Consider the following 17,837-nt stretch of genomic DNA (forward strand, 5'->3'; position numbering starts at 1 on the left):
GAGAGAGACACTTGTTCTAAAGAAGAAAATTTTGCGAAGCATTTACTAATAAAGAGTTCTTTCTCCTGGATCAATACAGGTCTTAAGATGCACATCTCCTATCTCTGCATGAAAAAGTCATTATTAATACTTAGAATAACTATAAATCATAATATCCTGAGGCGAGTTGCTAAGTAAAAATACTCGAGTATGCATGCTTCATCAGGTAGCAAGAAAGACCAAATCACTTCCGATGCACCGCCCAAGGAGTTTACGTTGATAAACCACCATATTTTATTTAGTAAGCCAAAACATCCATTTAGCAATTCCAATTGGAGCTGGAATAATCTCTGAGCAACTTATTATGCAAGAGATTCATTTTGGATTCATGTCTAGCTGCAAGTACCTAGATCATGGTCTGATTATCAAACTCAGTGTATTGTGATCCACAATTTTGAAAAGGGGTACTTCCTTCATTGTAGGAAAAGTAGAAGAGCAGATGCTCACCATTATCATCACAGTGACAGCACAAGCAAGTGACATATTGTTGCCGTTGTGGCATAACACGGTATACAAATTGCAATTGTACTGAAATCTTGGCAAATAATTCAGAAATGCAAATCTGCTGTTTAAAAATATATCAATAAAAGCACTGCTTGAGAAAGTAACTGGGACAAAAATGAAATGTGAACACTCACTGAGTGGCCCCAGAATGTCAGTGCAAAAGGACAGAATCTAAGGGAACTAGCATGATAATAGATTAAAAATAGGTAATGGGAGACTATTAAAAATTAGCAGAGAAACCCTGTAACACTCTATTCTCATCTAAGGTAAGTGTTAATTATTAATTCCCCAACAGGAGTACGATGCATGGTCAGAAATGGCGTTCAGCATATTGGGAATCAGGGAAGGCTAAAGCTGGCATCAAACAGAACGCTGACAGCAGTCACGTTAAAGGTAAACAAGTTAGAGGAAAGGAAAACTCACTTTTGGACTCCAGTCAGTTTCCAAAAATACAGTACCTTGTTTATAAAGCTTGTCATCTGTTTGGTGAGGTGCGAGATGTAAGTACATGCTTAATACCTCTAGAATCTGCAGAGGTTTCAACGCAACTTCACCCTATTTTACCTTAAAATGGACAGTATTGTAAAAGCTGCACCAGCCTCAAATATGGACACACTAATAACTAGGAGGGGCTCATAACACGATTGATAACTTGTTAACTTAAATGAAAATTTCGACCTTTTTACGCACAATTAGGAAATTATTAAAGGCGTCTCAAATATTATCAATCTGTATATGTTCAGCCGTAAAATCTTCACTCCAGTCTTTTTTTTTGAATTCTAGCTATTTTAATTGTATATAAATCTTCACTCTCATATCCTGATGCTTGCCTAGTTTATTACATTCTTACTTATAACATCTGACTTTCCTCTCCCCACAGTATCTTTCACCTTTGCTTCAGGCTTTTAAGTTCCAATAAAAGTCAAGGATTATCTGTTGCAATAATTGTGACATGAACCAGAAAGTCCACATACCACAGGAGTCGAGGTCATGCAGTGCTTCGCAGGTGTTCGCAAAAATCAACACGTTAATGGTTTGCCTATGGATTAACATAACCCGATTCCCCTGTACATAGAATCATACAATACAGAATAGGGTCTGCAGCCAGCGTCTGCACTGATAACATGGAAAACTACTAAACTGGTCCACTTTCCAGCACTTGGTCCATCGCCTTGAACCTTACTACATTTCATGTGCTCATCCAAGAACTTTTTAAAAGGCTGTAAGGTTTCCCACCTCGACCACCCTGCCAGGCAGTGCATTCCAGATTCCCACCAAACTCCGAGTAAAAAAAGTGTTTTCCTCAAATCACCCCTAAAACCTTCTGCCTTTCACCTTAAAATTATGCTCCTTTGTTAGTGACCCTTCAACAAAAGGGAATAGCTTCTTTCTATCCACCCTGTCCTTGCCTCTCAATCAGAACCCCACTCAGTCTTCTTTGCTCCAAAACGAAACCCAAGCTTTTTGTGCCTCTCTTCACAGCTAAACTGCTCCAGCCCAGGCAATATTCTGGTGAATCTCCTCAGCAACCCTCCACTACAAACAGGTCCTCCTCCACTGCCTCGGCACCGACCACATCAGACCCCACCAACAATGAAGTCGTCGTTCTTGAGATACCATCTTTCATTGCTGGGCCGATTCTCCTCACACCGCCAACTGTGCCAAACCCACATCTCTCACCCGTGGGCCCATCTCAATGTAAAGTTCCAACATGACCTCCCTGCTCTTATAATCTATGCCATGACTGATGAAGGCAAGGGTCCTGTTTGCCTTCTTGACTACCCTATGAACCAGTCCTGCCGCCTTCAGGGATCTGTGTACAAACGCCACAAGACAACCCTGTTCCTGAGTTTCCTGGTGTCCTACCACTCATTGAGTACTCTCTTGTCTTGTTACTTATTCCAAAGAGTAACTTTAATGTGACTGCATCAACCCACACAGAAAGTCTAAACTTACAGAGATGGTAGGAACTGCAGATGCTGGTGAATCCGAGACAAGGTGCAGGGCTGGATGAACACAGCAGGTCAAGCAGCATCATAGGAGCAGAGAGGCTGACGTTTCGGGCCTAGACCCTTCATCAGAAAAGGGGGAGGGGAAGGGGGTTCTGAAATAAATAGGGAGAGAATGGGAGGCGGATAGAAGATGGATAGAGAAGAGGATAGGTGGAGAGGAAACAAACAGGTCGAAGAGGCGGGGATGGGGCCAGTAAAGGATTTCACAAGTTTCAAAATCTCCCCTCCCCCTACCGCATCCCAAAACCAGTCCAGCTCGTCCCTGCCTCCCTAACCTGTTCTTCCTCCCACCTATCCCCTCCTCCCACCTCAAGCCGCACCTCCATCTCCTACCGACTAACCTCATCCCGCCCCCTTGACCTGTCTGTCCTCCCTGGACTGACCTATCCCCTCCCTAACTCCCCACCTACACTCACCTTTACTGGCCCCATCCCCGCCTCTTCGACCTGTTTGTTTCCTCTCCACCTATCCTTTTCTCTATCCCTCTTCTATCTGCCTCCCACTCTCTCCCTATTTATTTCAGAACCCCCTTCCCCTCCCCCATTTCTGATGAAGGGTCTAAGTCTAAACTTACGCCTGCTGAAAGCAGTGCGCTTTAAACCCTCAGCTGCTTTCATATATCCGCTGCTTGTACATAAACAGGCAACCAACAGCTTCTGAGGTGAAGTTGTTGCTTTTAAGATAGTACAGGTTACAACAATGTTGAAATATGGGTAATTTTTTTTTAAAACAACATGATTTCCTTGCAATAAATCAATGTTGACTTTCGATGAGAGGTTATTGTTATCCAGTTCTCCCTAGACCATACATCACAAATAATTTGGAAATGAAAGTATATGTAAAAGTGAAAATTTTTCACTGTTGGTCCTAGTGCCCAGAGTTTGCAGCTGTAATGATAGCAGAGCAAATCAGCATTTGCCCATTATTACTTCATTGAAACCAGCAGAAACATTCCAGCTACCATCAAACCAGGTAGGTAACATTAGTTGTGACTAGGAGCCCCCAAAGGCTAAGTGAATATTATCCATCCCCTGAATATACCAACCCCCGAGTATCACAGCTACTCCCCACTCCTCTTACTCCCTCACTGGAACAGCCTCCTGTACTGATCAATTTATCACCAAGCCTAGACTTTGTTCTCATGCAAACTTCAGTCATATCCCAGAGTTTGGAGTGTTGAAATTCACGTAAATCATGATAAAGTAACTGATCACTTGACTCTAACAACAGTAAAAGACAGCAGGTCTAGAATGAGCATGTAAAGAGAGAAGTCCTAAACACAGGGAGCGAGCTGTATTTGTTATTCTACTATGTACAGATATAAATACAGATGCATTACAGTGAATGAGTCGAAAAGACTTCGTGATAAAGGGCAAACAGTCTCAGGGACAGTACTTGCAGATACCCACATTACAGGATACTCCAGACCAGTACCACAATATGTAGGTAGCAGCATTAGCTTAAAGCACTGACCATTAATCAAACCTTAATAACTACCTAAGCAAGGGGGTGCAATTGTTTCCTGGGTCAAAATGTACAGATAATTTTATCCATCCCAGAGCGGATGGAAATCAGACTCTGGCTCAACATTTATGTCCCAAAGCTCCTGGAGCAGTAAATACTTACTAAATATGTTATTGCCTGGGAACATACTGCTGTGCTCAAACTCCAAAATGCTGAAGATGCAGGCACACTTGCTAACTTTATTTTTAAATTAGCACACCTCACTGGGGTAGCATACCTGAAGTCAAGCAACCCCCCATTCCAGGAGTGGTCACAAAAGTTAAAACAAAAATTATCAAAGTAAACAAAGTACTCAGTTTACTTGTTTGATAGACACAACTTAACCAAAAATACGGACCAGGTTTCTCGATGTAACAAGACTACTTTGTTATAAATGAATAGATTCTAACTACAGGTTAACAATTACGAACTGTGAACACCTATCTCTACTAGTTAACACTGTAAACCCTTTCTAAAAAGGACCTTACAAACATACAGACAAAATGTTAGTGTCACGTGTGGATGGAAGGAAATAAAACTGGGAAAACAGTTCCACAGCATCAGTCCTCAGAATTTGATGAGTGTTCCTTTTGTTTCCCCCAAGTCCTTCAGTTCTCTCAACCTTTCCATCAGGTTTGCTACTTCTTTGGAAGGACTGGTTTACAAATTATAAAAGTCTCTCACTTATTGGTTAAAACAGCAACAGAAGATTATAGAAAAAATTAGCATTCTTCAGTTACATATTTTAGTGGGGAGACACACACACACACACGCACACACAATCTGCCATTTCAACAGTCTGACGTCTTCTGCCACTATCATTCGCCAGCTTCCCACATGCCATTCAGATCGCTGTTGTCAGGCCGATGGCCTTTGGCATCCACTGCTAGTAACAATGCCACAAACCCATCAGCGACCTGTTGCCAGCCAAATCACACTTTGTTTCAACTCGCTGGTGTCAGGCCATCTACAAACAACTTCCCCTCTGCTTGAACAAATCAGTAATGTAAACATGATTTGTAGTGACTTTCAATAACTTATTTTTAAGAAGTGCAGCAATTTCTTCCATAATCCTCGATTGTAAAATAGCCCTTTTTCCATTTCAATCCACAATTAAAAGTACAGAATAAAAGATATGGTTTGTAACAAATAAAAATTAAGTCATAAATTAGTTTAAAATAAATTTAAAAAGGAATGTTTTCTTTCTCCCCACCACAGAATTCCCACTCACCACAATTCTCAACTTACCATTCTGTTTATGATGCACTCAGTGCTTTGATTTGTAATACCTCACCCTCATTTCCAAATCCTTCCATGGACTTGTCCCTCATTCTCCTGAATCTTCTCTAGCCGCAAAGACCTTCAAGATCGCTACGCTTCTCTAGTTCGGAACAATTGTGCATTCTCAATTATAAAATCGCTCTACCAAAGGTGGCAGTGTCTCTCAATGTCTCTGATTCCTCCCCACAGCTCTCTACTTCACACTACTCCTTTACAAAACTTCTGTAAACCCCTGGCCATTTTTTGGCCTTCTCGCTCATCATCTCCCACATGATTCAGTATAATATTGTGCCTTAAAAAGTTTGTGTGAAATGCTATGGGACTTTTCAATACATCACAGGAGCTGTATTTTTTTTTTGCTGCAGAATGTATGTTGAAGACAAGCGCATCCCCAATAGATCTCAATCCAGCTCCTACTGAGCACTGTACCTAACTCAGCATTAACTGGGATTCTTGAGATCCCATCTCAACTAGTGAGCAAAACAAATTAGATACAATGATAGTGTAGCAGCTTAGGTACATAGTTTACCAGGTTAGTGAGAAGTTTTGCTTTGAGTCACCAAAAGTCCAGGAAATTCAGGAGAAATTTCCATACCCAAAGAATGGCAAGAATGTGCAACATAGTAGCTGAGACAAGCAGTGATTCTCAAACGGAGGTCTGCAGTGACTTCATTAGCACTGATTTCTCTCAGCCCTGAATGCAAAAATCTGAACATATACATAGCACACTTTACAACAATCCTTTAGCAAAATAAAAGGATAACATAACAACCCAAAATAAAAAAGTCAAATAGATGCAAAATTGTTCACTGACCATCATTAATTTTTCTTTCAAAGATCAAAATTACAGGCTCAAGAAGCACAATTTTCAGATCCATAGCATCATTTCATAACACTCTTCCATATGCAGGTTAAACCGAACATGACAACTATAATCATTACAGGAAATATTTCAAGTCCCAATTCATTCCAAATAGTGCATTAGCTGATAAAATAAGTCAAGAGTTTCTGAGAGGTAAAATCAAATTGCAACATTTCAACTTCCCTTAAAAGATGGCCAAATGTATTTTGTTTCTAAAAAAAAAGTTGTCAGTAACAATCAGGCCAAAAGAATCTTACTGTATAGCACTCTTTTCATCCTGCACATACACCGTTTGTGAAATATAACCTTCTGGAGTGAGCAGGAGGGACATCCTCCTCCTAAAATACACAGAGATGCAACTTGCTCATTGGTTAGAAAAAGATTTTGTATACAAAAACAAAATAAGAACCAGTCTGTGTAAAGGTCACATCCCAATGGACATTGACCAAGACAGGTTTTTCAACGTTGTGAATCAAATCATCTTTCTCAAGACTCTATTCACCACTTTTCTGCTCCTGAAGACTTCCTTTACCATTTCCAGCGGATTGTTCCAGTTCCTGCTCATCTTGCCCATCTTTCATCTTAAGTTCCCTTGCATCTGATGGCTCCTTTGACTCTTGGCGACTATCATTCTCAGAGGGAAGAGCACAGATGTTTTTCTTCAATTTTCCTTCAATGTCATTTTTTGCCACTTCTTGCAAATTATATTTGCGAAAAAGTATATAGTCCTGGACGACGCTCACACAACAGACACCTTTGATTATTTCCACAATGATGGTATATTCGGCGTTGTTAAGGTCCACTTTGTTTTCAGGATTCAAATTTATTACTACCCCTGCAAAGGACAAGTTGAAAAAACTATTCATTCCAAATACACAAACCAAAAACAAAAATCAGCAATCAAGCTTTCCTCATGAGAGGCACATGGAGAGTTAAATAATATGAAAATAAATGCACAAGTGTATCTGTAGATTCATCTAGCGGCAGTAAACCTCACAGTAAATCACTCTGCTTCTTTACAGCAAGGGTAAATGCCAGCATTTAATTTTTCTAACCAACTAAAATGTTTTATTACTTCATTTCAAAATCTTTACTGCTTTACAATGGAACAATTGCATTGACAACATTCAAAATTAATTACAGGATAGGGTTTGATTAAACGTTTGTATCAGTATATTAAATTTGAAGCAAGACTAGTAAAGTACCCCAAAACCCCTGCCCTCCAAACATGTTTGGTGCCATTAATATTGAAAATATTTAGATGTGAAGGAAATTGGCACAATTGGATGCGTAGATCTAACAAAATGAAATGGATAGAGGCTTCAGTTCCACTCCACTCCACTCTATTTCTGATACAAACAACATGAAGATACTGCCTTTACTATGGTGTGTTGTGGTACAAAACACTCAGGAAATCAGAGTTGCTGAGGCATCATACACAAATACATCCATGTTGTAGCCTGGAGCTGTAGATAGTGATGATAGAACCCCCAACTTTCTTTGCACCACATGACTGATCAGGAATCTCTTCCACTTTTAGCACCTACCATTGTTAACCTACAAACCCTTCCAATACAAATCAATTTATTTGGACACGTTACAAATGCACCTTTCCTTGGCCATCAGGCCCTGGGGTCAGTCTTGACTTGGAGGCTGATGGCTCAGATGCAGGGACTCTACTGATTGCAGCACAAGAATCCAACTGAGGTAGGGGAGGAAAATAAGGAAAAACAGATGTAGAGAGCAAGGTTGGCTCATACTATGAACTGGTAGAAGGTTAGAAAGGGCAAAGCAGGCAAGGCCTACCAGCACGCTCCACCACTGCCTACTCCGCTATTAAAAGTCAAGCAAGACAGACAGACAAAGAAACAAGAATCATTTACAAGTGAAGAAAACAGTAGGGATTTATCCACAAAGCTGCTATAGCAGAATGATCTCTTTTTAAATTCAAAAATAAACCTACAATATCAATCATCCCTCTTTGAGACAAAGCACACATCTTGTCGATAACTTAGTTCCATCATTAGCATCCATTCACATGTAACCAAAAATACCTTCAGTATATGGAAATCATCATATCTACCTGCCAGAGCCCTGATGACATCATCTCTGCTCATATGACTATTGTTCCTAGCTTTATAAACGATCTGGAAAGTAGCCTTTTTTGGAGCTTTGAACCAGGGTTCCAGGAAAGTCTCAAAATACTTTGGGATCTCCTCCATGAAAGCCTTGCATGACCCTGACACTGGCAACATTCGCAGTATAGCTCGAGTCTTCTTCTTCTTGGTTACGTACAGATCCTTCAAAATGTAGTGTACTAATTTGTCAGGTTCTGTTTTGTAGAAAAAGAAACAAAAAAAACTAAGATTCCCAAGTAAGCAATTCAATTTTCACATCACAAATGCTAACAAGAGTTTTGTTGCAAGTCTGCGTAGGTACATGTCAATGAAACCACTTGCAAATCAAGTGTATGTCTTACATAAATGCACTATTTAAGCTGCTCATTCAAAATATCAGGGCAGGTGGATTAAGTTACTCAGATGCAACCTGTAACTGTTTTAGTAATTTGGTAGTATGGAATTTGCGTAGGGAAGAAAGGCAGATTTTGTCAAAGCTTTTTGTCTTGCACTTATCAGGACATTTCAAAAGAAAACACATTCAAGGATAAACAAACATTTATATTGCATGGGAGTGATAATTGATTAGCAAGTGGTCTCTGATTGAGAGGGGTTTGCATCCATTAATGCTGATTTCCAGTTAACAACCATGCTTTGTTAAATTTAAAAAAAAACAAACAAAACATAATTGCCGGAAGAGCTCGGCAAGTCTGGCAGCATCGGTGGAGAGAAATCAGAGTTAACATTTTGGGTACAGTCACTCTTCTTCAGAACGTCATAGTTCTGCTTTTTCTGCAACCCCCCGCCCCCAAACAAAGAGTACCCATGAAAAAGAAAAAGGGCATTATTCCTCCATGACTGACTTTTAATTTTTGACATGGTGGAAAACTCCACTCTTTTCCAACACCTCTGCTCGGTCAGTTCAGTGGGGCTCACCTCACTTAGTTCCACTCTGAGCTATCCAATCAGAGAGGTAGGAAATCCAACAACAGCTTTTGTCCCTCAACCCCACTGTGGCATGCCCAGTGCTCTCCAGTTCCTTTTTATTTATTCATGGTATGTGGAAGTCACTGGATATGCCCATCCCTTGCCTATTCCCATTTGACCTTGAAAAGGTGGCGGCAAGTTGCCTTGAAACTCTGCAGTCTTTGGGCTGTAAGCAAACCTGCAGTGCTATCAGGAACAGAGCTTCCCGTTATTGATCCTGCGCCAAAGGAAGAATGTCAATATCGGTTCATATATTCCTTAATAATATCATATTCAGACGTAGAATCAGCATCAACATACACTCTGACAACATCAAGCTCTACCTCTCCACGAGCTCTTCAAACACTATCTATTATCAATATGTTTATCTAATACGCCTTGTCAAAAGTGAGGCACAATTTACTCCAGTGAATTGCTGAAAGCCTGAAACCTAATTTTCAGTACCCCTCAAAAACGACAACCTCCACTACTGCCCAGCTGTATTCGTAACCTCTTGTTCTCACTAACCAAGTATCCATCCCTGATCCAGTCACCTGTTACAGCACCCACTTCTATGAAAAAGCACCACTTGGAAAAGTAGGAATTTATAACAATCATGGAGCAACTTAAACCAGTCAGGAGGCATCTTTGAATCTGCCTCTTTATTTTGTGTCATCACATCACAATACTTCAGATTTTCAAGAGCCCATTAAGCCACAGGGTGTTTGCTACAACTGCTCTATGTACAGCTCAGGAATTCTGAAGCTAACACTTAAGCAACACACAAATGCCATCTTCACTTGGTACTTCACAAAGTTGACATTACTTCCACAAATGGAATAGATGTAAATCCAGAACAAAAAAAAAGCACACATTACCAATGTTAAGAGTTCTGATGAAGACCACATTGTTGGCTCCACTGTCCAAAGCCTGGAATCGCCTGAGATGTTTTTGTGTTGATGTGCGGATCTGCTTTACTTCCTTCTCCAAAGCAGCTTCTGCATCATCATCATCATCATCCTCCTCATCCTCACTATTTGGTTCCTCTACAAACTGGGAAAAATATCAGCAGTATTACACCCAAAGAATTTGAATAGCAAGTTTTCATTTCGGAAATACTGCCTCAATACCTGCATGTTAACATTACCCATAACTACTGTCCCCCCGCCCTCAAAATTAAGTGCTAATTACAGGAATGAGTGCATCTGAATATGTTGTGTTTGTATGCTATAAACCACTCTAAAATTTGATAAATATTTTATTGCTTCCATTAACTTAGTCAACTCTGTACTACCATGTAACTACTGACATCCACATATGATGCAGTTACTAAAAGTGAAAGTCAAAATTTACATATCATCACAGCCAAAATTCATTTCATCAGACATGGAAGTATTCTTGCACCATATCAATTGGTCCCTAATAAAAAACAGAACTTAAAAACAATGATTTTAAAAGTGTCCTCTTTAGCAAGCCTGGAATACAGTGCACACATGACAAAATGGGTCACACTATACATCTAAAAGCAAAAATACAAAATTAGAAGAAAAACACTACTCAGGTGATCCTTAATGATTACTATGTTGTTTGTTAGAGATCTACTTACTCCCTTCTTTCTTCACTTTCTGACTGAAAATTAACTTAGGTTGCTTCAGAATTGCTCAGAAATAAAGCACTGGAAGAGGCAACTGTTCATGTTCAGTTGATAAATAAAAATGATAAAAGAGATTAAACAGTCCATCAGATTAATTAAGTTTGAGTTTGTTACAGTGGATACTTGATATAAAAATACATTTCTGTATTCAGTCTCGAATTCAGTATGGGTTATCACAATCAAAAAGGACATTGAACATGTTACGTTAAAAAGTTGTTAAATAAAAATAACTACTGTTATTCAGAGATAGTAAGAACTGCCGATGTTGGAGTCAGAGACAACACAGAGTGGAGCTGGAGGAGCACAGCAGGCTGGACAGCAGAAGAGCAGGAAAGTTGACATTTTGGGTCAGGACCCTTCTTCAGAAAAATTCAGATTTCTGAAGAAGCGTCTCGACCTGAAATGTCAACTTTCCTGCTCCTCTGATGCTGCCTGGCCAGCTGTGCTCCTCCAGCTCCACACTGTTATAACTACTGTTATTGTTGTGAAGAATTAGGAGATCAATGTTTTGATAGTAAGGAGCATGCAGGAAACCTCAGCAGAGTGAGACAAAGGCTGAGCTAGTCATTGACTCCACTGTTGGAAATTCAACTGTTCAACTGGTATATCATATCCAAATTCAGATTTTAAGAGTTATTGTCAGGGTAAGACAGTATCCTTTAAGTAAGCAAGATAGCCTAATTAAAGGAAATGGCTGTTTGACTCTGGCTGTTAGAATTCAAGCACTTGAATTCCTTTGTCTAAATGACATGTGGATCACTGTAACTAAACAGTTAACTCAACAGACCTTTATAATAAAGGGAAGTCATACACCCCAGAATAAGGAAGGAGCAAGGTCAGTGCGTACGAGACATCAGCAGCGTGAGGTGCTAACTGTACTATTGGAAATTGGAGGCAAAACAGGACAGACATACTTTGATTAGGAACAAAAACAATGTTGCTGAAAAAGCTCAGCAGGTCTGGCAGTATCCGTGAAGGAAAAAAACAGTGTTAACGTTTCAGGTACTTTGACTAGGGTTCATTGCAAGGAGCAAACTCTACAGAATGAGAGGCAAGTGGGAGAGGATGAAAGGTGTGGATTGAGAGGCCCACCTGCAGTGAGACTAGCGGCTCAGTGAGTGTCACAAACCAGTGCATGATGTGAGTGCAGGGAGAAAAGCTGATTATTGAGCAGCATTGACGAATATTTCTTGTCTTTTAAATTACAAGTAACATCTTCAATGGTTTTCACCTCTCAGAAATAAGTGCTTAAGTATTTGATTAGTGACTCTTTCCCCCGCAACTCTAGTTTTGAAATAACCACACAAGTGCCAGTATCCTGTCACCAAGTCACCCTTTATTTACATGTGTGCTGTACATGAGCTGTAATCAGCCCGCTCAAAGCCAGTCCCTAGACTGAGGAGACCTTCTCAATCTCCTGTTTATATCTGTCAGCCAGAGCTCCCTGGCTGGGCCAGGTTAACAACCCCAATCAACAATGTCAATCAATGAGATCCACCTGACCATAGTTCCAATCATTACAAGTTTATAAAATCAAAATATCATTTACATTGAAATGTAAAGTGCAAGGAATCGCAAGTATTTAATTTCATACTCACCTACATTTATACTCCATCTTCCAAATTTTGGCCTATCCACCCAACCTATCTATATTCTTTTGTAAAATTTCTTACTACTTCAGTGCTCTCCCATCTCTTTTAGTGCCATCTGCAAATTTGGTTCCAGTACTTTTCATTTCTGCATCCAAATCATTAAAATAGATTGTAAATAGTTGCGGTCCCAAGTACTAAACTCTGACACCCCACTAATTATTACCCGCCAACAAGAAAAAGATCCATTTATCCTGGTTCTGCCTCTTGTTGATTAGCCAATCCTCCATCCAGGCTAATATTACAACAGCCCTGTGTGATCTTACCTTGTGTATTAACCTTTTGTGTGGCATCTTGTCAAATGCCTTCTGAAAGCCCTGTATATCTACAGGCCCTCCACTGTCTACTTTGCTAGCTATAGCTTCGAAGACTCCAGCAAATTAGTCAAACACAATTTACCCTTCTTAAAACCGTGCTGACTCTCTGCTGGATTGTGTTTTGACTTTCCAAACGTCCTGTTACTACTTCCTTAATAATGGAGTCCACCCATTTCCCAAATGATAGATGTTAAAATAATATGTCTAGTTTCCTACTTTCTGAGCCCCTCCCTCTGTTATATTAGCACTTTTCCAATCTACTGGAAACTTTCCTGCATCCAGGGAATATTATAATCAATGCATCCACTATCTCTGCCACCTCCTTTCAAGACCTTAGGATGTGGGGCATCAGGCCTTGGGAACTAGTTTGCCTTAAACCCCATTTATTTCCTCAGTACTTTATCCCTAACGAGGACAATTGTTTTAAGTTTTTCCTTTCCTATAATCTCTGCATTACCTTTTACTATTGGGGTGGTTTCAGTGTTCTCCACTGTGAAAACTAAGCCAAAATATTGATTTAGTGTCTCCACCATTTGTCATAAAACCACAAGAAAATGGAAGAGGTGGAGGCTGTTCTATTCATTCAATAGGATAATGGCTGATCTGACACTCACGTCCGCTTTCCTGCTTGTCCCCATAACCCTTGAGTCACTTACTAATCAATAATCTTTCAGCCTTTAAATAGGTACAAAGACTCTGCTTCCACAGCTCTTGATGGCAAAGAGCTCCAAGGAATCTTAACCCTCTGAAGAAATTCCTCATCTCAGTCTTACAATGGCACCCCTTTATTCTGAGACTATGCCCTTTGCAGCTAGACTGTCGCATGAGAGGAAACATCCTCTTGGCACTTACCATGTCAAGCCCCTCAAAAATTAATTATTGAGTCCCCCAGTCTCATCCTCTAAGGGACTAACATTTATTTTAGCTATTCTCTCTTCCTTTTTCTCTATACATTTCGAAACTTTTGCTATCAACGTTTACATTTTATGCTCATTTTCTTCACATATTTCTTAATACTTTATAAGTCACTTTTTTTGGGTCTTTAAAAGTTCCCCAATCCTCTAAACTACCACTGATCTTTGCAATATGGTATGCCTTGGTTTTTACCCTTGTTCTTTTTAACTTTCTTGCTTACCCATGGATGATATCCACCCCCCTTCCCCTTTGTATTCTTTCCTTCTCTCTGGAATATATTTTGCTTGGGAGGCATTGAACATATCCTTAAAATGTCTGCCATTGTTCATCAGCTGACCTACCTTTTAATTTTTCTGCCCAATCCACTAGGGCTAGTTCTGTCCTCATGCCTATGTAAACACTTTTGTTCAACACCAGGAAATTAGTGTGGGACTCCAGTTGCTATTATCACTCTTCCTTAGAGGATCCTTTACTATGAAATCATAGATTAATCCCATCTCATGACAGAATACTAAATCCAAAATAGCCTGCTCCCTTGTTGGTTCGCAACATATTCCTCCAAAAAAACAAATTTCTATTACATTTTATGAATGCTCCCTCGAGGCTACACTTGCCAATTTGATTAATGCAGTCTATCTACATATTAAAATCAGTCATGATTATTGTACTTTTCTTGCAAGGCCCTGGTATTTCCTGGTTTAGATTGAGGCCTACTGTGGAACCACTGTTAGGGGACCTATAGATAACTCCCACCAGGGATCTCTTTCCCTTGCAATTTCTTATTTAAACCCAGACTGATTCTACACCTTGATCTCCAGTGCCAAAATCATTCTTAACCATAGCATTGCTCTCTTCACCTAATTAAGTTACACAACCTCCTGCAGTGCCATCTCATGGATCCTAATACCTGTCTCACTCGTAGTCATACCCTCCTGTTCCTGACCACTGACCAAATTTGAGGTAGTTAATCTAAAGGCTGTGATTACCTCCTGATTTACAGCATCCAGATATCTCATGCCTCACCCTGATGTGCCGCAGGGTTTGAAGCCAGACGTCAACACATTAGCTGAGCTGAACTTTCTCCAGTACCAACATTTTCTACATACATGGCCATTATGAACCACAATGGCTGCTACCAGTTCCCACACATTGTAGCTGCGACACATTGCCTGGTCCTGTATCTCTTTTTTTTTAAAAATTAGATTTTTTTAAAAAAATGAAATTGATCCCTCATGTTTTCAGCATCTCTCAGTGATACACTTTTTGTCTAACAGATTCTTGTGGCACAGTGATAGTGTCTCTACCTCTAGACTAGGAAACTCAGGTTCAAATCCCATCCTGCCCTAGAGGTGTAGCAATAACATCAGTGAACAGGTTGATTAGTCAGTATCTACACTTTGCTAATGAGACCCAAGCTCAAGTCCCACCTACTCCGGAACAGTGCATTAGCAACTCTGAACAGCTGGATTAGAAAATGTTTACACTTTTCTAATCCAACGAACCCAGCTGTTCAAGTCCCACCTGCTGCAGAGGTGTGTCATAACTTACCTGAGCTATTTAGGGACAGTCCCTGATGGTAGCTCCTTACCAGCCAATTAACACGTTTGATTTCCTGTTATGTCAGTCTGTTTCTATTCCTCCTACTTCAGTGCAGTCAGTTGCCAGCAGCCGAGTGCGTATTGATTCTGCTCTCAGGTAAATACAATCCTTGCTCGTTGCCTGTAATTTATATTCTCCCACTTGGTGCTACTGAACATAGGGAGATTTTGTTAAAATTATACAAGGCACTAATAAGATCACAACTGGGATAATGAACAGTTCTGAGCCCCTTTTCAAAAGAAAGATATACTAGCATTGAAAGCAGTCCAGATAAGGATTTTTAGCCTGATAGGAGGTATGGAGAGACTGTCTAAAATGGAAAGGTTGAGTCTATACTCACTGGAATTTAGAAGAATGAGGAAAATGTTTTCTTATGGAAACTTTTAATATCCTTAGGGTACTTGACAAGAGTAGATGTTACAAATTTGTTTCCCCTTGTGAGAGAGTATACAATAAAAGGGAATAATCTCAGAATAAGACGTAGCACATTTAAGGTAGGTGGAGAGGAATTTTTCTTTCAGTAATCAATCTGTGGATTTTTTTTTTTTTTTTTTTAAACTGAAGCCTGTTGAGGCTGTGTCATGAAGCATATTCCAGGCTGAAAGTCCTTTTGTTTTAAATCTGTAGGGGAATTGACAGTTATGGGGGAAAAGGCAGGAACACGGAGCTGAGGATTATCAGGTCAGCCGTGACATATTGAGATGGCAGAGCAGAATGGGCTAAATGGCCTACTTGGCTCCTATGGTCTAACAATTGACAATAGACTTGTAAACTTAAACTGTAATAAAGTGATCAGAACACACTCAAAATTCTAAACTTTAAAGATGCAACTTCTCTTATTCCTACTCATTCCATAAAATCTACGTTTTATCAAAGAAAACAATTAACTTCTGCTAGCTGTTTAAAGTTTCTCAAATACTGGAGTGAATTTAACAGAAGCAGTAAGTAGCCTAGAAACCTCAGGTAATCTACCCTCCCCAAATAAAACCCAACAGATTGCCTCCCAACGACAGTCAGGTTGGTGCTGGGTCTGACAGCCATCAGTCCAGAAGCATTTTAAACTCTATGTTGCAGGAAAGTTGTAGCCAGTTTTCATCTAACTTTTCCAGAAGCACAACCATCATGCTGATATGCCATCTCTCTCTCTCCACACAATAACAGCTCCTAATTTTAATGGTGGGGCTGATGATCTAAAAGGTGCTGAAGGGCCCTCTATATCTCCTACCAATTGGCCTTCCAACCTCCGGAGCCCACCTGCTGAGCTTAATTGAACAGTGAGCAATGTTTCCTTGGTCAGTCAGTTGGCTTGCTTTATTTTAAAAGCGTCACACCCACCAATGTGATGTGGGAGTCGAGACTACAAATGCAGCCAACTTCAAGGGCCATGCAAATCTAGTGACCACCTGACATGGATTTAACAGGAACAAAAACAAAGTTGCTGGAAAAGCTCAGCAGGTCTGGCACCATTTGTCTAGGAGAAAACAGAGTTAACGTTTTGGCTCGGGTGACCCTTCCTCAGAACTGGATTTAACAGGGCTGTCTTGTGTTGAGTGTTGAAAACACCACCACCTCAAACCCCTGTATGGGCACTAACCCCACTTCAGCTTGTCCAATTGTGCCTTACCACCTCCAACAAGTTACACCCTCTTTTTACCCCCCACCTATCTGTAAACCCCAAAAAGGTGGTCACTCTGCTCAACGCCAGCCTAAGGTCTCCACACTTTCGTGTGCGTTGGAATCTGTAGCTAATGTTAGTGGATTTGCAAAGAAGTTTCACTTTTTTTAAAAGCTCCAAATTAGACTGATGCCATATGCAAGCAACTCTAAACGCAGTTTCCCAGCGCTCGCTCGCTCTCTCCGTGTAAAACACAGAATCCGCAGGATCCGGCTGCACTGCACCTTCTCTGGGCCATACAGTTGGTCCGCATATTCGTTCAGAAGGCTGTACGCTTCGGCCGTGCATTTCTTCTCATTCATATTGCAAGTGATGAGCAGTCCTTGCATCCCCACCTCCAGCTCCCTGCTCCCGCGGTGTTTCTTGGCCGCATGGCTCACGAACGCGCTCTTGTTTCTTTTCTTCGCCCTAGGCTCTGTTGCCATTGCTGTTCCCAAATAAAATGCTGACATTAGCAACTGGGGACTGCAATTTGAAACATGTGCAAAAGCAACCTGGCATGCTACACGTGTGAGTATTTTAACTGCATCATTTGTATGCACTGTACACAATAAATAACCCCAAAACACACTTACGAGTTCCGGTCCAAATCCCCACTAATTCTAAAGGACTCCTCCTTTCAACATCATTAAGCTGCGACACGGCAATGTAGAGCCTGCTGCTGGGTCCTAGTGCTAAAGGAAATCATTACAATTTGCCAATCGTTCAGGTTGATATTTTCTGAGATGTCCAGAATTTTCCAAA

General features: G+C 40.4%; 1 protein-coding gene across 2 annotated transcripts; it reads right to left on the reverse strand.

The window, feature by feature from the left end:
• Nucleotides 1-6,141: 6,141 nt before the first annotated feature.
• thumpd1 (THUMP domain containing 1) lies at nt 6,142-17,837 on the reverse strand. 2 transcript variants are annotated; one of them, XM_020514422.2, is made up of 5 exons: nt 17,669-17,837; nt 17,318-17,520; nt 10,163-10,337; nt 8,285-8,533; nt 6,142-7,036 (listed from the first exon to the last, which is right to left on the reverse strand). In XM_020514422.2, the coding sequence occupies exons 2-5, from the start codon at nt 17,516-17,518 to the stop codon at nt 6,696-6,698; spliced, it is 966 nt and encodes a 321-aa protein (XP_020370011.1). In that variant the 5' UTR covers nt 17,519-17,520; nt 17,669-17,837; the 3' UTR covers nt 6,142-6,695. The 2 variants fall into 2 exon arrangements, with proteins under 2 accessions (XP_020370011.1, XP_048465462.1); XM_048609505.1 differs by lacking the exon at nt 17,669-17,837 and having other exon boundaries at nt 17,318-17,647.

The sequence above is a fragment of the Rhincodon typus genome, chromosome 21, assembly GCF_021869965.1.
Source record: "Rhincodon typus isolate 14 chromosome 21, sRhiTyp1.1, whole genome shotgun sequence".
In the NCBI taxonomy this organism is placed as follows: domain Eukaryota; kingdom Metazoa; phylum Chordata; class Chondrichthyes; order Orectolobiformes; family Rhincodontidae; genus Rhincodon; species Rhincodon typus.